Here is a 25,301-nt window from a genome sequence, read left to right as displayed (position 1 = left end):
GCCTCCCCCTTATTTTTAAACTATTCTTGACTCCCCCAACATCGGGAATATTTTCCTGCATCTAGCCTGTCCAATCCCTTTATGATTTTATATGTTTCTATAAGATCCCCTCTCAACCTATTATTGTCCCTCTCCTTGTCTGCCCGCCATGCTGTATGGCTCTATGACTCTTTCACCCAATCCCCTGGTCCTGAATTTTAAGGACTTGGTACTTATCATTTGCTGTTAGAAAGTCTGTATCAAAGGCACAATTCTCTCATTGTATGGACAAAGGAGTTCTGAAGCCCTCATACCAAAAATTGCATGTCATGTTGGGAGCAATTTGGAGACCGCATTTGGAGTATTGTGTTTAGTTCTGGGCACCATGTTATAGGAAAGACGTTGTCAAGCTTGAAAGGGTTCAGTGAAGATTTATAAGGGTGTCGCCAGGACTAGAGGGTGTGAGCTTTCGGGAGAGGTTGAGAAGGCTGGGTCTCTATTCCATGGAGCGCAGGAGGATGGGGGGTGATCTTATAGAGGTGCACAAAATCGTGACAGGAATAGATCAGGTAGATGCACAGAATCCCTTGCCCCAGAGTAGGGTAATCGAGGACCAGAGGACATAGGTTCAAGGTGAAGGGGAAAAGATTAAATAGGAATCTGAGGGGTAACTTTTTCACACTAAGGGTGGTGGGTGTATGGAACAAGCTGCTAGAGGAGGTCGTTGAGGCTGGGACTATCCCAAAGTCTAAGAAACAGTTGGACATGTACATGGATAGGACAGGTTTGGAGGGATATGGACCAAGCACAGGCAGGTGGGACTAGTGTAGCTGGGACATGTTGGCCGGTGTGGGCAAGTTGGACCGAAGGGCCCGTTTCCACACTGTATCATTCTGTGACTGTAAATCTTCTTGCCGACTGAACCATGTGTTACTCTTGTTTGTTTTCAAACAGTATTATATGACCAGGAACTACTCAACTTTAATCGCCTTTGCTGTGGGAGGCAAGTACAAGGCAGGCAATGGGTTCAGCATGGTCGGCGCACACACGGACAGCCCCTGTTTACGGGTGAGTTTAGAACAGTGGCCGGTGTAACTCTCGATGATACACAGAGGGAGTGGAGGTGCAGGAGGGAATTTTGTACTTGACCCTTTAACTGTTTGTCAATGTTATGAATTTGGTTCCGTTACCAGGTGAAGGTCAGGTCCAAGAAGACGCATGCGGGTTACCTCCAGGTGGGGGTGGAATGTTACGGTGGTGGCATCTGGAACACCTGGTTTGACCGGGACCTCACCGTGGCCGGCAGGGTTTTGGTGAAGGTGAGCTGGCTTTGTACGTTCCTGGTGAAGTGATGCCCGGAGCATGTCCGTCCATGTTTTCGAACCTCCACCCAGTCAGGTTGAAGTGAGCATAGGTTTATTATTGTCATGTGTACCAAGGTACAGCGAAAACCTCTCAGATTCCTATTGTCAGGGTCAAGCTTGGATCTCTGGCGCTGAAAGGCAAAAACTCTACAGCTGCAATAGACAATAGGTGCAGGAGGAGGCCATTCGGCCCTTCGAGCCAGCACCACCATTCAATGTGATCATGGCTGATCATTCTCAATCAGTACCCAGTTCCTGCCTTCTCCCCATACCCCCTGACTCCGCTATCCTTAAGAGCTCTATCTAGCTCTCTCTTGAATGCATTCAGAGAATTGGCCTCCACTGAGGCAGAGAATTCCACAGATTTACAACTCTCTGACTGAAAAAGATTTTCCTCATCTCAGTTCTAAATGGCCTACCCCTTATTCTTAAACTGTGGCCCCTTGTTCTGGACTCCCCCAACATTGGGAGCATGTTTCCTGTCTCTAACGTGTCCTGCTGCGCTCTTGTGCCGTCTTTAATGGAGGTATGTGGGGCAGGTTTTGCAAGACAGAGGGTGGTGGGTGGCAGGAGCATGCTGCCAGGGGTGGTGGTGGAGGCAGATTCGACAGTGGTGTTTCAGAGGCTTTTGGTTAGACACATGGAAATGCAGGGAATAGAGGGATCACTCCCAGGCAGACGAGATCAGTTTAACTTGTCAGTCCTGAACAACTATCTACCTCATTGGTGACCCTCGGACTATCTATGATTGGTTTACTGGCTTTACCTTGCACTAAACGTTATTCGCTTACCATGTATCTGTACACTGAAAATGGGTTGATTGTAATCATGTTTTGTCTTTGCGCTGACTGGTCAACACGCAACAAACGACTTTCACCGTACCTCAGCAATGAATTCCACTGATTAATGGAACCCTCTGACTAATAAAATTCCTCCTCATCTCCTTCCTAAAGGAACATCCTTTAATTGTGAGGCTAGGACCTCTAGTCCTATCGTCTCCCACTAGTGGAAACGTCCTCTCCGCATCCGCTCTATCCAAGCGTAGATAGCACGCAACAAAAGCTTTTCACTGTACCTCGGGACACGTGACAATAAACTAAACTGATAGACTGGATTTTCACGGCGGACCTGATTTACTGTGTTTCTCTTCTCTTGCCAGACCGACTCTGGTGTGGAGCAACGCCTGATCCACCTGCGTGACCCCATCCTTCGCATCCCCCACCTGGCCATCCACCTGCAGCGAGACATGAACGAAAGCTTCGGACCCAACAAGGAGACTCACCTGTACGTACGTGATCCTTAAAACACACCAAGACCACCTCTCTCTGCCCCCTTGCCTCACCTGTCTAGGCCTTCAAGTCCCACCATGAAGATGTATAGTCATACAGCACAGGAGTGGTCTCTAGGACCCTGCTATCCAGTCCTCCAGCAGCCGGCGCTAGGACCCAGCGGATCCCTGCTCCTAGAGTCACAGTGATACAAAGTGGAAACAGGCCCTTTGGCCCAACTTGCCCACGCCGACCAACATGTCCCATCTGCATAGTCCCACCTGCCTGCATTTGGCCCCTTTCCCTCTAAACCTGTCCTGTTCACGTACCTGCCTAAATATATTTTAAATGTTATGTTAGTCCCTGCCTCAACTACCTCCTCCGGCAGATCGTTCCACGCACCCACCACCCTCTGTGTCAAAAAGTTACGTCTCAGGTTCCTATTAAATCTTTCCCCCCTCACCTCAAACCTCTGTCCTCTGGTGTGTAGGGAGGATGCTGGTTTAAATCAAAGATAGATACAAAATGCTGAAGTAACTCAGCGGGACAGGCAGCATCTTTGGAGAGAAGGAATGGGTGATGTTTCGGGTCAAGACCCTTCTTCAGACAGATTATGTTCTCTGGTTCTTGATTTCCCCTACTCGGCAAGAGGCTACTTGATCTATTCCTTGCATGGTCTTATACACCACTACAAGATCACCCCTCATTCCTCTTGCGCTCCAAGGAATAAAGTCCTAGCTTGCTCAAATTGAGTGCACAAACTAGTCTAGGAAGAAAAACTGCAGATGCTGGTTAAAATTGAAGGTAAACACAAAATGCTGGAGTAACTCAGCGGGACAGGCAGCATCTCTGGAGAGAATGAATGGGTGACGATTTGGGTTACATAGAAAATAGGTGCAGGTGTAGACCATTCGGCCCTTCGAGCCTGCACCGCCATTCAATATGATCATGGCTGATCATCCAACTCAGTATCCTGTACCTGCCTTCTCTCCATACCCCCTGATCCCTTTAGCCACAAGGGCCACATCTAACTCCCTCTTAAATATAGCCAATGAACTGGCCTCAACTACCTTCTGTGGCAGAGAATTCCACAGATTCACCACTCTCTGTGTGAAAAAAAACTTTCTCATCTCGGTCCTAAAAGACTTCCCCCCCTTATCCTTAAACTGTGACCCCTTGTTCTGGACTTCCCCAACATCGGTAACAATCTTTCTGCATCTAGCCTGTCCAACCCCTTAAGAATTTTGTAAGTTTCTATAAGATCCCCCCTCAATCTTCTAAATTCCAGCGAGTACAAGCCGAGTCTATCCAGTCTTTCTTCATATGAAAGTCCTGCCATCCCAGGAATCAATCTGGTGAACCGTCTCTGTACTCCCTCTATGGCAAGAATGTCTTTCCTCAGATTAGGAGACCAAAACTGTACGCAATACTCCAGGTGTGGTCTCACCAATGCCCTGTACAACTGCAGCAGAACCTCCCTGCTCCTATACTCAAATCCCCTCGCTATGAATGCCAACATACCATTCGCTTTCTTCACTGCCTGCTGCACCTGCATGCCTACTTTCAATGACTGGTGCACCACGACACCCAGGTCTCGTTGCATCTCCCCTTTTCCTAATTGGCCACCATTCAGATAATAGACTGCTTTCCTGTTCTTGCCACCAAAGTGGATAACCTCACATTTATCCACATTATACTGCATCTGCCATGCAATTGCCCACTCACCTAACCTATCCAAGTCACGTTGCAGCCTCCTAGCATCCTCCTCACAGCTAACACTGCCCCCCAGCTTCGTGTCATCTGCAAACTTGGAGATGTTGCATTCAATTCCCTCGTCCAAATCATGAATATATATTGTAAATAGCTGGGGTCCCAGCACTGAGCCTTGCGGTTACCCACTAGTCACTGCCTGCCATTCTGAAAAGGACCCGTTTATTCCTACTCTTTGCTTCCTGTCTGCCAGCCAGTTCTCTATCCACATCAATACTGAACCCACAATACCATGTGCTTTAAGTTTGCATATTAATCTCTTATGTGGGACCTTGTTGAAAGCCTTCTGGAAGTCCAGATATAACACATCCATTGGTTCTCCCTTATCCACTCTACTAGTTACATCCTCAAATAATTCTATAAGATTCGTCAGACATGATTTACCTTTCATAAATCCATGCTGGCTTTGTCCAATGATTTCACCACTTTCCAAATGTGCTGCTACCCCATCTTTAATAACTGACTCTAGCACTTTCCCCACTGCCGATGTTAGACTAACTGGTCTGTAATTCCCCGTTTTCTCTCCCTCCCTTTTTGAAAAGTGGGGTTACATTAGCTACCCTCCAATCCTCAGGAACTACTCCAGAATCTAAAGAGTTTTGAAAAATTATCACTAATGCATCCACTATTTCTGGGGCTACCTCCTTAAGCACTCTGGGATGCAGCCTATCTGGCCCTGGGGATTTATCGGCCTTTAATCCATTCAATTTACCTAACATTACTTCCCGACTAACCTGGATTTCACTCAGTTCCTCCATCTCATTTGACCCCCGGTCCCCTGCTATTTCCGGCAGATTATTTATAACAGTATAACAGAGCTTTATTTGTCGTTCGGTACCGAAGTACCGAACGAAACTACATAGCAGTCATAGAAAAAAAAAAAGAACACAAGACACATAACCCCAACACAAACGTCCATCACAGTGACTCCAAACACCCCCTCACTGTGATGGAGGCAACAAAACTTCCACTCTCTTCCCCACGCCCACGGACAGACAGCTCGTCCCCGACCGACCCGCACAGTCCCCGCACCGGGCGCTGAAACGTCTCGCGGCCGAACCGGGCGATGAAAGGCCCGCGACCAAGCCTTGCGCAGCTAGGTCCCGTGGTCGAGCCGCACCGGGCGATGTCAAGTCCCGCAGCCGAGCCGCACCAGCGATGAAAAGCCCCGCAGCCGAGCTGCACCGGGCGATGTTAAGCCCCGCAGCCGAGCCGCACCAGCGGTGAAAAGTCCCGCAGCCGAGCTGCACCGGGCGATGTTAAGCCCCGCAGCCGAGCTGCACTGGGCGATGTTAAGCCCCGCAGCCGAGCTGCACCGGGCGATGTTAAGCCCCGCAGCCGAGCTGCACCGGGCGATGTTAAGCCCCGCAGCCGAGCTGCACCGGGCGATGTTAAGCCCCGCAGCCGAGCTGCACCGGGCACTGTTAAGTCCAGCGGCCAAGCCGCACCGGGATGTAAAGTCCAGCGGCCGAGCCACAGCGGGCGATGTTAGGCCCCGCAGCCGAGCCGCACCCCGCGCCGTGAGGAAGAGAAAAGTTCCCCCCCCACCCACACCACCACCCCCTCCCACACATACACAACCAAAAAAAATATATAAAAACCATCCCAACACCGACACACAACAAAAAAAAGACGGACAGACTGCTAGTCAGCCGCTGCCGTTTGGTTCCTTAGTGAAGACAGAACCAAAGTAGTTATTCAATTGGTCTGCCATGTCCTTGTTCCCCATAATCAATTCACCTGTTTCTGACTGCAAGGGACTTACATTTGTTTTAACTAATCTTTTAGAAGGGTTGAGACCCTTCTTCAGATTGATGTCAGAGGAGGGGGCGGGACAAAGGTAGAATGTAGTCAGAGACAGGAAGACTAGTGGGAGAACTGGGAAGGGGGAGGGGATAGAGAGGGAAAGCAGGGATTATCTGAAGTTAGAGAAGTCAATATTCATACCACTGGGGTGTAAACTGCCCAAGCGAAATATGAGGTGCTGTTCCTCCAATTTGCACTGGGCCTCACTCTGACAATGGAGGAGGCCCAGGCCAGAAAGGCCAGATTGTGAATGGGAGGGGGAGTTGAAGTGCTGAGTCTTTCTTAATCAGGTAGGTTAAGAAATCTAGTTTGTTGCTTCTCTTGTTGTTTACGTAGTTTGGTGTTTACTTATTCTGTTGTGCTGCTGCAAGTAAGAATTTCCTTGTTCTGGCTGGGCCCCCCCCCCCCATCCTTCCAAACTCCAGCGCGTAATCGTCCATTGCTGACAAACGCTCATCATATGTTAACCCACTCATTCCTGGGATCATTCTTGTAAACCTCTTTTGGACCCTGTCTAGAGCCAGCACATCCTCAGATATGGTGCCGAAAATTGCTCACAATTTTTAAATTTAACTTAAGGGATTGGACAGGCTAAATGCTGTAAAAATCTTCCCGATGATGTTGGGGGAGCCCAGAACTTGGGGTCACAGTTTAAGAATCAGGGGTAGGCCATTTAGGACTGAGATGAGGAAAAACTTTTTCACCCAGAGAGTTGTGAATCTGTGGAATTCTCTGCCACAGATCACAGTGGAGGCCAATTCACTGGATGTATTCCAGAGAGAGTTAGACATAGCTCTTAGGGCTAATGGATGTAGGGAGAAAGCAGGAACATGATACTGGTTCTGGATGATCTGCCATGATCATATTGAATGGTGGTGCTGGCTCGAAGGGCCGAATGGCATCCACCTGCACCTATTTTCTATGTTTCTAAATACTCCAAATACGGCCTTACCAGCGCCTTATAAAGCCTCAGCTTTCTGGTTTTCTAACACTAACGTTTTTGTCTTTCAAGGGTGCCGATCCTTGCCACAGCTGTGCAGGAACAGCTGGAGACGGGAGGGAAGTCAACCGGTAACGCCTGTGACGCCAACCTAATGGTAAAGCACCCTGTCCGCAATACACCAATTCAACAATAGACTCGGCCTCTGTAGACTAATGTGGCTGGTGACATTGAGAGAATTTCAGATGCTGCTCGACTTACGATGGGGATACGTTCCGATAAACACGTCGTAAATCGGAAATATCGCAAGTCGAAAATATATTTAATACACCTAACCTAAAGAACATCATAGCCACCTAACCTACTGAACATCATAGCCACCTAATTTCCCCAACATCATAACTACCTAACCTACCCAACATCATAGCCACCTAACCTACCGAACATCATAGCCACTTAACCTACTGAACATCATAGCCACCTAACCTACTGAACATCATAGCCACCTAACCTACCAAACATCCTAGCCGGTAGGCTGACTGGGAGCTGTGGCTCGCTGCCGTTGCCCAGCATCACGAGAGAGTATCGTACCGCATATCGCTAGCCTGGGAAAATATCAAAATTCAAAATTTGAAGTGCGGTTTCTACTGAATGTATCGCTTTTGCACCATCATAAAGTCAAAATATCGTAAGTCGAAGCATCGTAAGTCGAGGAGCATCTGTATAATGGGATAAGGGAGTTAGATTTAGCTCTAAGGGCTAACAGAATGGAGGGATATGGGGAGAAAACACAAACGGTACTGATTTTGGATGATCAACCATGATCATATTGAATGGCGGTGCTGGCTCAAAGGGCCAAATGACCTACTCCTGCATCTATTTTCTATATTTCTATGTTTCTATAACAATACAGCACCTGTGTATGTTCAAATCCCACACCAATACTTGGTCATGCACATGGATTGAAAACGTTTGAGGGATATGGTCCACTTTAGTTTAGAGATACAGGGCCTATTGGCCTACCGGGCCCGCGCCAACCAGCAATCCCCACACATTAACACTATCCTACACCCACTAGGAACAATTTTTACATTTACCAAGCCAATAAACCTACAAACCTGTACGTCTTTGGAGTGTGGGAGGAAACCGAAGATCTTGGATAAAACCCACGCAGGTCAAGGGGAGAACGTACAAACTCCGTACAGACAGCACCCGTAGTCGGGATGGAACCCAGGTCTCTGGCGCTGCATTCGCTGTAAGGCGGCAACTCTACCGCTGCGCCACCGTGACCGCCCTTGCGGCCAGGTTTGACTAGCTACGATGGGGCATCGAGTTTGGCATGGATAACTTGGGCCAAATGGCTTTTAGACCTTTGTGATACAACGTGAAAACAGGCCCTTTAGCCCGCCTATTCCGTGTTGACCAGCGATCAGCCCGTACACTAGCCCTATCCGACACTCTAGGGACAATTTACAATTTCTTTTTACCGAAGCTAATTAACCTACAAACCTGTACCTCTTTGGACTGTGGGAGGAAACCGCAGTACCCGGAGAAAACACGCACAATCACGGGGAGAACGTGCAAACTCCGTACAGAAAACACCCGTAGTCAGGATTGGACTCGGGTCTCTGGTGCTGTAAGGCAATAACTGTGCCGTTGTACCACTGTGTTGCCCTATAACGTGTTCATGCTGTGTGGAACAGAGACACATAAGAGAGGGTAGGCAAAACCTTTTATCGCAGGGTGGAAAAATCAAAGACAAGAGGGAAAAGCTTTAAGGTCAGAGGGGCAAAGTTTAAAGGAGATGTGTGGGGCAAGTTTTTAGTTTTACACAAGAGCGTGTTGGATGCCAGGGACGCGTTGCCAGGGGTGGTCGTGGAGACAGATGTGATAGTGGCATTTAAGAGGGTTTTAGATGTGGATTAGGGTCATTGTCCTACAACACGGAAACTAGCCCTTTGGCCCAACTCATCCATACTGAAGGGCCATAGTAAAAGGCCTGGACAGAGTGGATGTGGAGAGGATGTTTCCACTAGTGGGAGAGTCTAGGACCAGAGGGCACAGCCTCAGAATTAAAGGACGTTCCTTTAGGAAGGAGATGAGGAATTTCTTTAGTCAGAGGGTGGTGAATCTGTGGGATTAATTGCCGCAGAAGGCCGTGGAGGCTGTCAATGGATATTTTTACAGCAGAGATGGATAGATTCTAGATTAGTACGGGTGTCAGGGGTTATGGGCGTGTTTCCACGCTGTATCTATAAACTAAACTAAACTGAACTGGTTTACTGTTGTCCGGGGAAAGTAATTTGCCTTATTATGGATTACGGTGCTTATGTAAATCAAGAGCCACATATGGCAACTAGTTCTTATCTGGCCAGACATGTCCCATTAAGCTGCTCAGTTAACGAAGCGCAGTACGTACTGACCTTGTCAACTAAGCTTGCTTCCCCAGAGGGATAAGAGAAGTGATCTAATGATACTCATCTCGATTATAAATTGCGAGATCATTTGGTAGTGGGTCAAAGAGGATAGAGAAAATCCAATGTATATTGAGAAACAGTGTTTAGTTTAGAGATACAGCGCGGAAACAAGCTCATTGAGTCCACACCAACCAGCGATCCCCACACATTAACATTACCCTACACATACTCAGGACAATTTTACAAAGAGTGGGGATAAATGGGTCCCTTTCGGAATGGCAGGCAGTGACCAGTGGGGTACCGCAAGGTTCGGTGCTGGGACCCCAGCTATTTACGATATACATTAATGACTTAGATGAAGGGATTAAAAGTACCATTAGCAAATTTGCAGATGATACTAAGCTGGGGAGTAGTGTGAATTGTGAGGAAGATGCAATAAGGCTGCAGGGTGACTTGGACAGGTTGTGTGAGTGGGCGGATACATGGCAGATGCAGTTTAATGTAGATAAGTGTGAGGTTATTCACTTTGGAAGTAAGAATAGAAAGGCAGATTATTATCTGAATGGTGTCAAGTTAGGAAGAGGGGATGTTCAACGAGATCTGGGTGTCCTAGTGCATCAGTCACTGAAAGGAAGCACGCAGGTACAGCAGGCAGTGAAGAAAGCCAATGGAATGTTGGCCTTCATAACAAGAGGAGTTGAGTATAGGAGCAAAGAGGTCCTTCTACAGTTGTACCGGGCCCTGGTGAGACCGCACCTGGAGTACTGTGTGCAGTTTTGGTCTCCAACTTTGAGGAAGGATATTCTTGCTATTGAGGGCGTGCAGCGTAGGTTCACTAGGTTAATTCCCGGAATGGCGGGACTGTCGTATGTTGAAAGGCTGGAGCAATTAGGCTTGTATACACTGGAATTTAGAAGGATGAGGGGGGATCTTAGGGGATTGGACACATTAGAGGCAGGAAACATGTTCCCAATGTTGGGGGAGTCCAGAACAAGGGGCCACAGTTTAAGAATAAGGGGTAGGCCATTTAGAACGGAGATGAGGAAGAACTTTTTCAGTCAGAGAGTGGTGAAGGTGTGGAATCCTCTGCCTCAGAAGGCAGTGGAGGCCAGTTCGTTGGATGCTTTCAAGAGAGAGCTGGATAGAGCTCTTAAGGATAGCGGAGTCAGGGGGTATGGGGAGAAGGCAGGAACGGGGTACTGATTGAGAGTGATCAGCCATGATCGCATTGAATGGCGGTGCTGGCTCGAAGGGCTGAATGGCCTACTCCTGCGCCTATTGTCTATTGTCTATTTTACACCTAGCCAATTAACCTACAAACCTGTACGTCTTTGGAGTGTGGAAGGAAACCGAAGATCTCGGAGAAATCCCATGCAAGTCACAGGGAGAACGTACAAACTCCGTACAGACGCGAGGCAGCAACTCTACCGCTGCACCACACCATGCCGCCCCCCCCCCCCCCCCAGTGGTCAGAATCGTGGTTACATTAAGGCGGGGATATTATAGAAACATACAAAATTCTTATGGGATTAGACAGGCTAGATGCAGGAAACATGTTCCCGATGTTGGGGGAGTCCAGAACCAAGGGTCACAGTTTAAGAATAAGGGATAGGCCATTTAGGAATGAGATGAGGAAAAACCTTTTCACCCAGAGAGTTGTGAATCTGTGGAATTCTCTGCCACAGAAGGCAGTGGAGGCCAATTCACTGGACGTTTTCAAGAGAGAGTTAGATATAGCTCTTAGGGCTAATGGAATCAAGGGATATGGGGAGAAAGCAGGAATGGGGTACTGATTTTGGATGATCAGCCATGATCATATTAAATGGCGGTGCTGGCTCGAAGGGCGGAATGGCCTGCTCCTGCACCTATTTTCTATGTTTCTATTAAGAGACTGCTATCAGATGCACAGATACTATTATGAGAGGCAGGGAATAGGATAGACAGTTAAGGGCGGCACGGTGACACAGCAGTTGCTGCCTCGCATCTCCAGAGACCCGAGTTCGATCCTGACCAGGGGTGCTGTGTGCACGGAGTTTGTACATTCTCCCTGTGACCGTGTGGGGTTTCTCCGGTTTCCTTCCACACTCCAAAGACGTGCAGGTTGATAGGTTAATTGGCATCTGTAAAATGTAAATCATCCTTGTGTGTAGGATGGTGCTGGCGTTGGTCGGCACGGACTCAGTGGGCCGAAGGGCCTGCTTCCACGCTGTATCTCTAATAGTAAAAAAGTAAAGAGACTACAATCAGACACGCAGAGACAATTATGAGAGGCACGGATAGGGTAGACATTCAGAGCCTTTGATCTTGGGGTGGTAATGGCAAATGCTAGATGGCATAGCTTTAAGGACAGAGAGGCAGAGTTTCAAGGAGATGTTCGGGGCAAGTATTGTTTTACACAGAGGGTGGGGGATGCCTGGAAGGTACTGTCAGGGTTTAGTTTAATTTTGTTTAGTTTAATTTTGTTTAGTTTATTGTCACGTGTACCGAGGTACAGTGAAAAGTTTTTGTCAGCAGAAAGACAATTGGATTACAATCGAGCATCCACAGTGTACAGACATGTGATAAAGGGAATAAGGTTTAGTGCAAGATAATGTCCAGAATCTGAAACATCACCTATCCCTTTCCTCCAGAGATGCTGCCTGACCCGCCGAGTTACTCCAGCATTTTGTGTCTATCTTCAGAGAAGGAAATTTGGCTTATGTGTTTGTTTCTTAAATACACTGTCATTAACTTAACTATGTCACTAAGCTCGCACTTTAATCCTATATCCTCTGGTTCTTGATTCCACTACTCTGGGTAAAAGACTGTGCATTTAACCTACGTGCAACGCTATAGAGTGAGTTATACAGCGCGGAAACAGGCCCTTCGGCCCAACTTGCCCACACTGACCAACATGTCCCATCTACACTATTGCCCCTGCCTGCGTTTGGTCCATATCCCTCTAAACCTGTCCTATCCATGTACCTGTTTAATGTTTCTTAAACGTTGCGATAGTCCCAACCTCAACTACCTCCTCCGGCAGCTCGTTCCATACACCCACCACCCTGTGTGTGAAAATGTTACCCCTCAGATTTTTATTAAATCTTTCCCTCCCCCCCTCACCTTAAACCTATGTCCTCCGGTCCTGGATTCCCCCTCTATTCCCCAATTTTCTTCAGAATTGCTTATCAGTAGCTGGCAACCACATGCAATTGGCTAAGCACTTTAGATGTAATGTACTTTGCAAGTCATATCCTGGGAAGAGACTCCAGCGGTATAAACATTGACTTCTCTAACTTCAGATAGTCCCTGCTTTCCCTCTCTATCCCCTCCCCCTTTCCAGTTCTCCCACTAGTCTTCCTGTCTCCTACTACATCCTATCTTTGTCCCGCCACCTCCCCTGACATCAGTCTGAAGAAGGGTCTCGACCCGAAACGTCGCCCATTCCTTCTCTCCAGAGATACTGCCTGACCCGCTGAGTTACTCCAGCATTTTGCGTCCACCTTCGATTTAAACCAGCATCTGCAGTTTTTTTTCCTACACTGGGAAGAGACTCCATGCATCTACTCGATCTATTCCTCTCGTGATTTTGTGCACCTCTTTAAGGTCATCCCTTATCCTCAATCGTTGATAAATGATGCAAAAAAAAAAGCAATCTCAAAAGAAAATGACGACCTTCACTTGTTTTGTAATGAATGTTAAAGAGAGCACAGGGTCACGTCCACCACGGCAGGGAGAGGTTTTTAGATTTAGATTTAGAGATACAGCGCGGAAACAGGCCCATCGGCCCACCGGGTCCGCGCCGCCCAGCGATCCCCGCACATTAATACTATCCTACACACACTAGGGACAATTTTTACATTTACCCAGCCAATTAACCTACATACCTGTACGTCTTTGGAGTGTGGGAGGAAACCGAAGATCTCGGAGAAAACCCACGCAGGTCACGGGGAGAACGTACAAACTCCGTACAGACGGCGCCCGTAGTCAGGATCGAACCTGAGTCTCCGGCGCTGCATTCGCTGTAAGGCAGCAACTCCACCGCCGCGCCACCGTGTGTGTGTCGCCACACCCCTGCTGGCCTCTCTGATCCTATTTAGGGATTATAACATAGTTGTATAATAGTTTCATTTGGTATATTTGTTTGTATTGTATTCTGGTGGTGGGTTCGGTTTTGTTTTATTGCATTGTAAATATTGTTTTTAAATAATTGAATACATTTTTAGATTAAAAAAAAAAAATGCTGTCCTCTGAGTTCTTGCATTGTGGTTTTCACCTGCAGTGTGAGAAGCACCACTCTGTCCTGCTGAATCTGATCTCCACGGAGCTGGGGGTCGGGGTGGAGAACATCATAGACTTTGAGCTGTGCCTGGCTGATACACAGCCCTCGGTGAGTCCCCACCCCCAAGGTGGGTCACTTTTAGTGTATTATTGTCACCTGTACCGAGATAACGTGAAAAGCTTTGTTTGCATGGTATCAAAGCAGGTCAGGTATACTGTACATCTACATATATATATGTGTGTGTGCGCGTCTGTGTGTGTGCGTTTGTATATGTATGTATATGTGTGTGTGTATATATGTGTATGTGTGCGTGTGTACATATGTGTTTGTGTATGTGTGTGTGTATATATATATATATGTGTGTGTGTATGCATATATATATATATATATATGTATATACAGTGCCCTCCATAATGTTTGGGACAAAGACCTATCATTTATTTATTTGCCTCTGTACTCCACAGTTTGAGATTTGTGATAGAAAAAATCACATATGGTTAAAGTGCACATTGTCAGATTTTATTAAAGGCCATTTTTAAACATTTTGGTTTCACCATGTAGAAATGACAGTGGTGTTTATACAGAGTCCCCCTCATTTCAGGGCAAATTGTGGAGTACAGAGGCAAATAAATAAATGATGGGTCTTTGTGCCAAACATCATGGAGGGTACTGTGTGTGTATTTATATATATGCACAAATACATACACATATGTAGACATACACACGTACATGCACACATATATATGCACACACACACAGATATAGATACAATCAGTTCAAACTCAAGTACAATAGGTAAAATGGAAGATACAGGGTGTAGAATATAGTTCTCAGCAGTGTAGCACATCAGTTCCAGAGACAAAGTCTGCAATGGGGTAAAGGTGAATCGGACAGTAGCTTATGGAAGGACCGTTCAGAAGCAAGGGGGAGTGGGAGTGTGCTTTATGGTTAACTCTTCGTGGGCCATGGATGTCTGCGTTTTAACTATACACTGCTCCCCAGTTCTGGAGCTGTTGACCATTAAAGCTGGACCTTTCTACCTCCCCAGAGAGTTCAGTTCAGTCCTCCTTACTGCTGCTTACATCCCCCCCACAGGCTGATAAATCTCTAGCCCTGGACGAACTGTATGGGATTGTAAATGAGCTGGAGAACTCCCATCCTGAGGCTGCGTTCATTGTTCGGGGAAACTTCAACAGAGCCAAAATGAATATGGTTCTCCCAAAATATTTCCAACACATCACTTTTCCCACTAGGGGAGAGCAGGCCCTGGACCATTGTTACACCCCATTCAGAGACTGTTATAAGCCCCTCCCTCGCCCTGCTTTTGGTAAGGCAGATCACTGTTCCATTCTACTGCTGCCTGCATACAGACAGAAACTAAAACAGGAAAAAACGGTTTAAATACATTTCATTGTACAAATACATTTCATTGTACCTTTGAACCTGTGCCAACCTACTTATGACAAATAAAATTTATTATTATAAATGAGAAGCCCGATAACAGGGATACGGGCGAAACGCGGGCCGGTGGGACTAGTGTAGATGGGGCATGTTGGCTGGTGTGGGCAAGTTGGGCTGAAGGGCCTGTTTCCACGCCGTATGACTCTGTGGCTCTTCTCCTTTCCAGGCCCTGGGTGGTGCTTTCAAGGAGTTCATATTTGGTCCACGTCTGGACAACCTTCACAGTTGCTACGGAGCCCTGCAGGTAACGCAATGGAAGCTGGGACTCTGCTCACAGAAAGAGGCTGGAGAGACGCAAATCTGTCGCCAAAAAACAAAAATGAAATCAGGGGTTCAAGCAGCAAAGGAATGGTTCTGGTCCCGGAAACAGACTGCTGGGGAGGAAGTCAGGGTGTCAAGCGGCATCTGTGAAGGCAAAGGGTAGTTAAGTGAGAGAGAGAGAAGGGTGGGTGGGGGGGGGGGGGGGGGGGGGAGGGAGAGAGACAGATGGAGAGAGAAAGGACACAGCATTAAAGGGTGCTCTTTTAGAAAGGAGGTGAGGAGGAACTTCTTTAGTCAGAGGGTAGTTAATCTGTGGAACATTGCCACAGAGGGCTGTGGAGGCCAAGTCAGTGGATATTTTTGAGGCACAGATAGACAAGTTCTTGATTAGAACGGGTGTCAAGGGTTATGGGGAGAAAGCAGGAAAATGGGATTAGGAGGCAGAGATCAGCTCCCTGTCTATCCCTCTCCCTCCCCGTCTCTCTCTTTCTCTCTCTCCCTCTCTCTCTCTCTCCCTCTCTCTCTCTCTCCCTGTCTCTCTCTCTCCCTGTCTCTCTCTCCCTGTCTCTCTCTCCCTGTCTCTCTCTCTCCCTGTCTCTCTCTCTCCCTGTCTCTCTCTCTCCCTGTCTCTCTCTCCCTGTCTCTCTCTCCCTGTCTCTCTCTCCCTGTCTCTCTCTCCCTCTGTCTCTCTCCCTCTGTCTCTCTCCCTCTGTCTCTCTCCCTCTGTCTCTCTCCCTCTGTCTCTCTCCCTCTGTCTCTCTCCCTCTGTCTCTCTCCCTCTGTCTCTCTCCCTCCGTCTCCCTCCCTCTCTCTCTCTCTCTCTCTCTCTCTCTCTCTCTCTCTCTCTCTCTCTCTCTCTCTCTCTCTCTCTCTCTCTCTCTCTCTCTCTCTCTCTCTCTCTCCCTCCCTCTCTCTCTCCCTCTCTCTCCCCCCGTCTCTCTCTCTTGCCTCGGGTTACCGGTGCCCCTGACCTCCATCCCTTGACCTGCACTGCTGTGACAGAGCGGTTGGTGCCAGTCTCCAGGGTGTGTGTGCTGTGCTGCCCCAGCTATCACACCTCACTCTGCTTCCTCCACAGGGCCTGATTGAATCATGTAAGGACAACGGCACACTGACAGAAGACACCAACATCCGAATGATTACTCTCTTCGACAATGAGGAGGTGAGGGTGGACGTGGAGAGCGAAGTCACAACGTGTCTTTTTGTTTAACTAACCATCTGATGTTTTACTGTTGTTCTGTGATAAAGATGAGAGTCTGTGATATAGAAACAAAGAATTGTAGATGTTGGTTAATACATTCATCCTGTCCCATGGCAATGATTTCCACATGCCTCGACTCCATCCTATTCCCCCCCTGGTCCAATCTCTCCCGACCTGTGTCCAAGATACCTCACATGCCCTTCGTCTCTGCAATGACTTCCGCTTTCCGAGCCCACACTCTCATCTTTACTGTGGACGTTCTGTCAATCTACACCTCCATCCCCCACCAGGAAGGCCTTAAAGCCCTCCGTTTCTTCCTTGACCGCAGAGCCATCCAATTTCCCTCTACTAACACTCTCCTCCACCTAGCGGAGCTGGTCCCCACCCTCAACAACTTCTCCTTCGACTCCTGCCACTTCCTCCAAGTCCAAAGCATAGCTACGGGCACCGCATGGCCCAGCTATGCCTGCCTCTTTGTAGGGTGCGTTGAACAATCCCTGTCCCAGGCGTACACTGGCCCTATCCCCGAACTCTACCTCTGCTACATCGATGACTGCATTGGTGCTACCTCCTGCACCCATGCAGAACTCATGGACTTCATCAACATCACCACCAATTTCCATCCTGCACTCAAATTCACTTGGACCATCTCTGACACCTCCCTCCCCTTTCATGATCTCACAGTCGCTATCACAGGAAATAGACTATTGACTGGCGTCTATTACAAACCCCCTGACTCCCACAACTATCTCCACTACACTTCTTCCCACCCTGCTTCCTGCAAAGACTCTATCCCCTGACTCCCAATTCCTCCGTCTGCGCCCAAGATGAGGTGTTCCATACCAGGACATCCAAGAGGTCCTCATTCTTTAGGGTTCCCCTCTCCCATCATAGATGAGACCCTCACTCGTGTCTCCTCGGTACTCCGCAGCGCCGCCCTTGCTCCCCCTCCCCTAGTCGTAACAGGGGCAAGAATCCCCCTAGTCCTTACCTTCCACCCACATACAACACATAATCCTCTGACATTTCCACCACCTCCAATGGGATCCCACCACTAGCCACATTTCCCCATCTCCACCCCTTTCCGCCTTTCGCAGAGACCGTTCCCTCCGCAACTCCCTGGTTAACTCATCCCTTCCCACCCAAACCACCCCCTCTCCAGGTACCTTCCCCTGCAACCGCAGAAGATGCAACACCTGTCGCTACACCTCCTCCCTCGACTCTGTCCAGGGACCCCAACAGTCCTTTCAGCTCAGGCACAGGTTCACTTGCACCTCCTCCAACCTCATCTACTGTATCCATTGTTTAAGAAGTGGGCTCTTACTGTAACAAGCCGAGACCAAATGCAGACTGGGCGATTGTTTCACGGAACACCTTTGCTCAGCCTACGTGAACCAACCTAATCTGGACACTTTAAATCTCCTTCCCATTCCCACACAGACCTTTCTGTCCTCGGTCTCCTCCATTGTCAGAGTGAGGCTAAACGCAAATTGGAGGAACAGCATCTCGTATTTTACTTGGGCAGCTTACAGCCCAGTGGTGTGAATATTGATTTCTCTCACTTCAGGTAGCCCTGGCATTCCCTCTCTCTCTATCCCTCCCCCACCCAAGTCGCACCAGCTTCTTACTTTCACCCTACAAACAGCCAACAATGGGTCTGTTTCCTGTATCATTGTTACTTTTTTGCATATCTTTCGTTCTCTCCACATCACCATCTATATCTCTCATTTCCCTTATCTCTAACCAGTCTGAAGAAGGGTCTCGACCCGAAACATCACCCATTCCTTCTCTCCAGAGATGCTGCCTGTCCCACTGAGTTACTCCAGCTTTTTGCGTCTATCCTTCAGTTTAAACCAGCATCTGCAGTTCCTTCTTACACATAGGACACAAAGTGTTTAGTTTACTTTAGTTTAGTTTTAATTTTAGAGATACAGAGCGAAAACAGCCCACCGAGTCCACGCCAACCAGCGATCACCGCACACTAACACTATCCCACACACACTAGGCATTATTGTTACACTATACCAAGCTAATTGACTTACAAACCTGTACGTCTGTGGAGTGTGAGAAGAAACCGGAGCACCCGGAGAAAACCCACATGGTTACAGGGAGAACGTACAAACTCCGTACAGACATACACCCGTAAATATACCCATACACCCATAACGGTCCTTCCATAAACTACTGTTCAATTCACCTTTACACCCTTAGTCAGGATCAAACCCGGGTCTCTGGCGCGGTGAGGCAGCAACTCTACCGCTGGGCCACCGTGCCGCCTCTGGAGTAACTCAGCGGGTTACGAAGCATCTCTGGGGTACATGACAGCTGACGTTTCTGGTCGAGTGTGAAGAAGGGTCCCAACCCAAAACGTCACCTATCCATGTTCTCCAGAGATGCTGCCCGACCCGCTTAGTTACCCCAGCGCTGTGTGTCTGCGTGCCTGGAAGCCGCGTTCTAATCTTGTGCTTCCATCTTCTCCCCTGCTGCGTGGAGGTCGGCAGCGGCAGCGCGCAAGGTGCAGCCTCCTCCCTGACGGAGTTAATCCTTCGCCGCCTCTCAGCCTGCGAGAAGAACCTCACCGCTTACGAGGAAGCCATAGCCAAGTCCTTCATGGTCAGCTCCGATATGGCCCACGCCTTGCACCCCAACTACCAGTAAGTGAAGTGTCGATGCTACCTCCCCTTCGCTCTACCTCTTGGGGCAGCCTTGATTGCATTTATGTACAGCCATAGTGTCCGTCATTCGCAGCATCGCAAGGTCGGCGCCACAGGGGAGTCCACCGAGGACCCAGCAGCGATAGTGGGGAGGTCGTTGCGGCGGCTGATGATGGCGCCGACCGACGGATGAGGACGGACACATGGAAGTGAGGACGCTGCTACCAGGGGAAGGATCGAAGGGGGAGCCGGCGTGGGGGTACATTGTGGGCGACTATTTACATACCTTGAGGTATGCAAGCAAAGGATTTCACCGTGATTTGTCACATGTGGCAATAAAGCATTCATTCATTGTAGAGTCGATCGTGGAATCATAGGGTTGAACGTAGAGTCAATGGTAGAGTCGTAGATTCAACGGTACATTCATTTGTAGAGTGATAGAGCCAATTGGAGATTCACACAGCGTAGAAACAGGCCCATCGGCCCAACTTGCCCATGCCAACCAAGATGTCCCATCCGCACTAGTCCTAGCTGCCCACATTTGGCCCAAATCCCTCTCGGCCTTTTCCCATCCACGTATCCATACCCGTTCAAACGTCTTTTAAAAAAGGTATTTTATAGTATATGTCTTTTATAGTATGGGGGAAAAAATGCAGATGCTGGTTTGAATCGAAGGTAGACACAAAATGCTGGAGTAACTCAGCGGGTCAGGCAGCATCTCGGGAGAACATGGATAGAGGTGACGTTTCGGGTAGGGACCCTGCTACCAAGGTCACAGCAAGGAGCGTGGACTTCAGACAGGACACCACAAGCCAGAACCAAATGTAACTTGCCTTTATTTTCAATCTTTCCAGAGACAAACATGAGGAGAATCTCAGGCCGGCTCTGCATAAGGTAAGATTTTTACATCACCATTAAATTCCACAGAGACGCAGGAGACTGCAAAGGCTGAAATCTTGAACACAAAAACAAAGTGCTGGTGGAACTGGGCGGTACAGTGGCGCAGCGGGTAGAGCTGCTGCCTCTCAGCGCCAGAGACCAGGGTTCGACCCTGACCACGGGTGCTGTCTGTACGGAGTTTGTACGTTCTCCGGGTGCTGCTGTTTCCTCCCTTATTCCAAAGACGTGCGGTTTGCAGGTTAATTGGCTTCTGTAAATTGAAAATTTGTTCCTAGTGTGTGGGATAGTGCTAGTGTAGGTAGGAGGTGATTGCTGGTCAGCATGAACTTGGTGGGCTGAAGGGCCTGTTTCTGTGCTGTTTCTCTAAAGTCTAAAGCTCAAAGAGGTCCCATTAACACAATAGCACACAAGTAAATAGACAATAGGTGCAGGAGAGGAGGCCATTCGGCCCTTCGAGCCAGCACCACCATTCAATGTGATCATGGCTGATCATTCTCAATCTGTACCCCGTTCCTGCCTTCTCCCCATACTCCCTGATAATATACAACAATCAATTATCGTTGTATTTATTGCTCTAAAATTCCAGAGGATTCACTGTGAATCCCTGAACCAACAGACATCTGGAGGGGAAATGTGAACTTATTCGTTCAGGAAAATGCATTAAAATGATTTTTTTAAGATGTGTCGTATTGGTGAACATGGATGTGCAGTGGGATCTGAGTAAAAGGGAGAACGTGCAAACTCCACACAGACAGCACCCGAGGTCAGGAATGAACCCGGGTCTGTGAGGCAGCAACATGTTTAGTTTAGTTTAGAGATACAGCGCGGAAACAGGCCCTTTCGGCCCACCGGGTCCGCGCCGACCAGCGATCCCCGTACGTACGCACAGACAGCACCCGTGGTCGGGATGGAACCCGGGTCTCCGGCGCTGCGTTCACTGTAAGGCACCAACTCTGCCGCTGCGCCACCGTGACCGCTCTAATTTCTCGCAGTATTCCAGACCACAGAACTAATTGTGGGCTTTATTTTCCGAAGTCCTGCCACCGTGTGATTTTTCTAACAAAGCCCTTTCTCTGTTTTGGTCCAGGGGCCAGTGCTTAAGTTTAACAGCAACCAGCGATATGCCTCGACCTCTGTGACGGCTGCTGTCATGCGAGAGATAGCTGAGCGTGTGGGCGTCCCTCTCCAGGTAAGCTTGTACCCTCCCCTTCCATCAGCGTGTTGGGGAGGGTGGATGGAAGGGGGCGGGAAACTATCCAACCATCTGAAGAAGGGTCTCGACCCGAAACGCCACCCAGTCCTTCTCTCCTCAGGTGCTGCCTGTCCCGCTGAGTTACTCTTGAATCTTCACTCTTGACAAAGTGTTTTAACATAGAAACTTAGAAAATAGGTGCAGGAGGAGGCCATTTGGCTCTTCGAGCCAGCACCGCCATTCATTGTGATCATGGCTGATCATCCACAATCAGTAACCCATGCCTGCCTTTTCCCCATATCCCTTGATTCCGCTAGCCCCTAGAGCTCTATCTAACTCTCTTTTAAACCCGGGTTCCATCCCGACTGCGGGTGCTGTCTGTACGGAGTTTGTACGTTCTCCCCGTGACCCGCGTGGGTTTTCTCCGAGATCTTCGGTTTCCTCCCACACTCCAAAGACGTACAGGTTTGTAGGATAATTGGCTTGGTAAATGTAAAAGTTGTCCCTAGTGGGTATAGGATAGTGTTAATGTGCGGGGATCGCTGGTCGGTGTGGGCTGAAAGGGCCTGTTTCCGTGCTGTATCTCTAAATTCCCACACTGGCCTTTCTGTCATGGGCCTCCTCCACTGTCAAAGTGAGACTAAACGCAAACTAGAGGAACAGCACCTCGTATATCGCTTGGGATGCTTACAACCCAGTGGAGATAAGAAACAAAATGCTGGAGTAACTCAGCGGGACAAGCAGCATCTCTGGAGAGAAGGGATGGGTGACGTTTCAGGCTGAGACCTATCTTCACACTTGCAACCCAGTGGTATGAATATTGATTTCTCTAACTTCAAGTAACCCTTGCATCTCCGCTCTCTCCATCCTCCCATCCAAGTCGTACTAGCTTCAAAGTCGCCTCATTGTAACTGGTTTCCACCTAGCTCACAGTCGCCTCATTGTAACTGGTTTCCACCTAGCTCACAGTCGCCTCATTGTAACTGGTTTCCACCTAGCTCACAGTCGCCTCATTGTAACTGGTTTCCACCTAGCTCACAGTCGCCTCATTGTAACTGGTTTCCACCTAGCTCACAGTCGCCTCATTGTAACTGGTTTCCACCTAGCTCACAGTCGCCTCATTGTAACTGGTTTCCACCTAGCTCACAGTCGCCTCATTGTAACTGGTTTCCACCTAGCTCACAGTCGCCTCACTGTAACCTGTTTCCACCTAGCTCACAGTCGCCTCATTGTAACTGGTTTCCACCTAGCTCACAGTCGCCTCATTGTAACTGGTTTCCACCTAGCTCACAGTCGCCTCATTGTAACTGGTTTCCACCTAGCTCACAGTCGCCTCATTGTAACTGGTTTCCACCTAGCTCACAGTCGCCTCATTGTAACTGGTTTCCACCTAGCTCACAGTCGCCTCATTGTAACTGGTTTCCACCTAGCTCACAGTCGCCTCATTGTAACTGGTTTCCACCTAGCTCACAGTCGCCTCATTGTAACTGGTTTCCACCTAGCTCACAGTCGCCTCATTGTAACTGGTTTCCACCTAGCTCACAGTCGCCTCATTGTAACTGGTTTCCACCTAGCTCACAGTCGCCTCATTGTAACTGGTTTCCACCTAGCTCACAGTCGCCTCATTGTAACTGGTTTCCACCTAGCTCACAGTCGCCTCATTGTAACTGGTTTCCACCTAGCTCACAGTCGCCTCATTGTAACTGGTTTCCACCTAGCTCACAGTCGCCTCATTGTAACTGGTTTCCACCTAGCTCACAGTCGCCTCATTGTAACTGGTTTCCACCTAGCTCACAGTCGCCTCACTGTAACTGGTTTCCACCTAGCTCACAGTCGCCTCACTGTAACTGGTTTCCACCTAGCTCACAGTCGCCTCATTGTAACTGGTTTCCACCTAGCTCACAGTCGCCTCATTGTAACTGGTTTCCACCTAGCTCACAGTCGCCTCATTGTAACTGGTTTCCACCTAGCTCACAGTCGCCTCATTGTAACTGGTTTCCACCTAGCTCACAGTCGCCTCATTGTAACTGGTTTCCACCTAGCTCACAGTCGCCTCATTGTAACTGGTTTCCACCTAGCTCACAGTCGCCTCATTGTAACTGGTTTCCACCTAGCTCACAGTCGCCTCATTGTAACTGGTTTCCACCTAGCTCACAGTCGCCTCATTGTAACTGGTTTCCACCTAGCTCACAGTCGCCTCATTGTAACTGGTTTCCACCTAGCTCACAGTCGCCTCACTGTAACTGGTTTCCACCTAGCTCACAGTCGCCTCACTGTAACTGGTTTCCACCTAGCTCACAGTCGCCTCATTGTAACTGGTTTCCACCTAGCTCACAGTCGCCTCATTGTAACTGGTTTCCACCTAGCTCACAGTCGCCTCATTGTAACTGGTTTCCACCTAGCTCACAGTCGCCTCATTGTAACTGGTTTCCACCTAGCTCACAGTCGCCTCACTGTAACTGGTTTCCACCTAGCTCACAGTCGCCTCACTGTAACTGGTTTCCACCTAGCTCACAGTCGCCTCATTGTAACTGGTTTCCACCTAGCTCACAGTCGCCTCACTGTAACTGGTTTCCACCTAGCTCACAGTCGCCTCATTGTAACTGGTTTCCACCTAGCTCACAGTCGCCTCATTGTAACTGGTTTCCACCTAGCTCACAGTCGCCTCACTGTAACTGGTTTCCACCTAGCTCACAGTCGCCTCATTGTAACTGGTTTCCACCTAGCTCACAGTCGCCTCACTGTAACTGGTTTCCACCTAGCTCACAGTCGCCTCACTGTAACTGGTTTCCACCTAGCTCACAGTCGCCTCATTGTAACTGGTTTCCACCTAGCTCACAGTCGCCTCATTGTAACTGGTTTCCACCTAGCTCACAGTCGCCTCATTGTAACTGGTTTCCACCTAGCTCACAGTCGCCTCATTGTAACTGGTTTCCACCTAGCTCACAGTCGCCTCATTGTAACTGGTTTCCACCTAGCTCACAGTCGCCTCACTGTAACTGGTTTCCACCTAGCTCACAGTCGCCTCACTGTAACGTTTCCACCTAGCTCACAGTCGCCTCATTGTAACTGGTTTCCACCTAGCTCACAGTCGCCTCATTGTAACTGGTTTCCACCTAGCTCACAGTCGCCTCATTGTAACTGGTTTCCACCTAGCTCACAGTCGCCTCATTGTAACTGGTTTCCACCTAGCTCACAGTCGCCTCACTGTAACTGGTTTCCACCTAGCTCACAGTCGCCTCACTGTAACTGGTTTCCACCTAGCTCACAGTCGCCTCATTGTAACTGGTTTCCACCTAGCTCACAGTCGCCTCACTGTAACTGGTTTCCACCTAGCTCACAGTCGCCTCATTGTAACTGGTTTCCACCTAGCTCACAGTCGCCTCACTGTAACTGGTTTCCACCTAGCTCACAGTCGCCTCATTGTAACTGGTTTCCACCTAGCTCACAGTCGCCTCACTGTAACTGGTTTCCACCTAGCTCACAGTCGCCTCATTGTAACTGGTTTCCACCTAGCTCACAGTCGCCTCATTGTAACTGGTTTCCACCTAGCTCACATTCGCCTCATTGTAACTGGTTTCCACCTAGCTCACAGTCGCCTCATTGTAACTGGTTTCCACCTAGCTCACAGTCGCCTCATTGTAACTGGTTTCCACCTAGCTCACAGTCGCCTCACTGTAACTGGTTTCCACCTAGCTCACAGTCGCCTCACTGTAACTGGTTTCCACCTAGCTCACAGTCGCCTCATTGTAACTGGTTTCCACCTAGCTCACAGTCGCCTCATTGTAACTGGTTTCCACCTAGCTCACAGTCGCCTCATTGTAACT

The 25,301-nt window shown here is 48.7% G+C and overlaps 1 protein-coding gene across 2 annotated transcripts in view; it reads left to right on the top strand.

The window, feature by feature from the left end:
• dnpep (aspartyl aminopeptidase) overlaps positions 1-25,301 on the top strand; it is a 56,218-nt gene that overhangs the window by 21,182 nt on the left and 9,735 nt on the right. For both annotated transcript variants that reach the window (XM_078404353.1, XM_078404355.1), the window contains 10 exons: positions 934-1,047; positions 1,173-1,298; positions 2,503-2,627; positions 7,200-7,284; positions 13,806-13,913; positions 15,433-15,510; positions 16,606-16,689; positions 19,222-19,382; positions 20,237-20,276; positions 21,370-21,471. In XM_078404353.1, the coding sequence (XP_078260479.1) occupies positions 934-1,047; positions 1,173-1,298; positions 2,503-2,627; positions 7,200-7,284; positions 13,806-13,913; positions 15,433-15,510; positions 16,606-16,689; positions 19,222-19,382; positions 20,237-20,276; positions 21,370-21,471 (1,023 nt within the window). The remainder of the gene's footprint in view (positions 1-933; positions 1,048-1,172; positions 1,299-2,502; positions 2,628-7,199; positions 7,285-13,805; positions 13,914-15,432; positions 15,511-16,605; positions 16,690-19,221; positions 19,383-20,236; positions 20,277-21,369; positions 21,472-25,301) is intronic.

Source organism: Rhinoraja longicauda, chromosome 8 (genome assembly GCF_053455715.1).
Source record: "Rhinoraja longicauda isolate Sanriku21f chromosome 8, sRhiLon1.1, whole genome shotgun sequence".
Classification (NCBI taxonomy): domain Eukaryota; kingdom Metazoa; phylum Chordata; class Chondrichthyes; order Rajiformes; family Arhynchobatidae; genus Rhinoraja; species Rhinoraja longicauda.
Note: the sequence above shows the minus strand (reverse complement) of the source record. Positions and strands in the feature narration are given on the sequence as shown.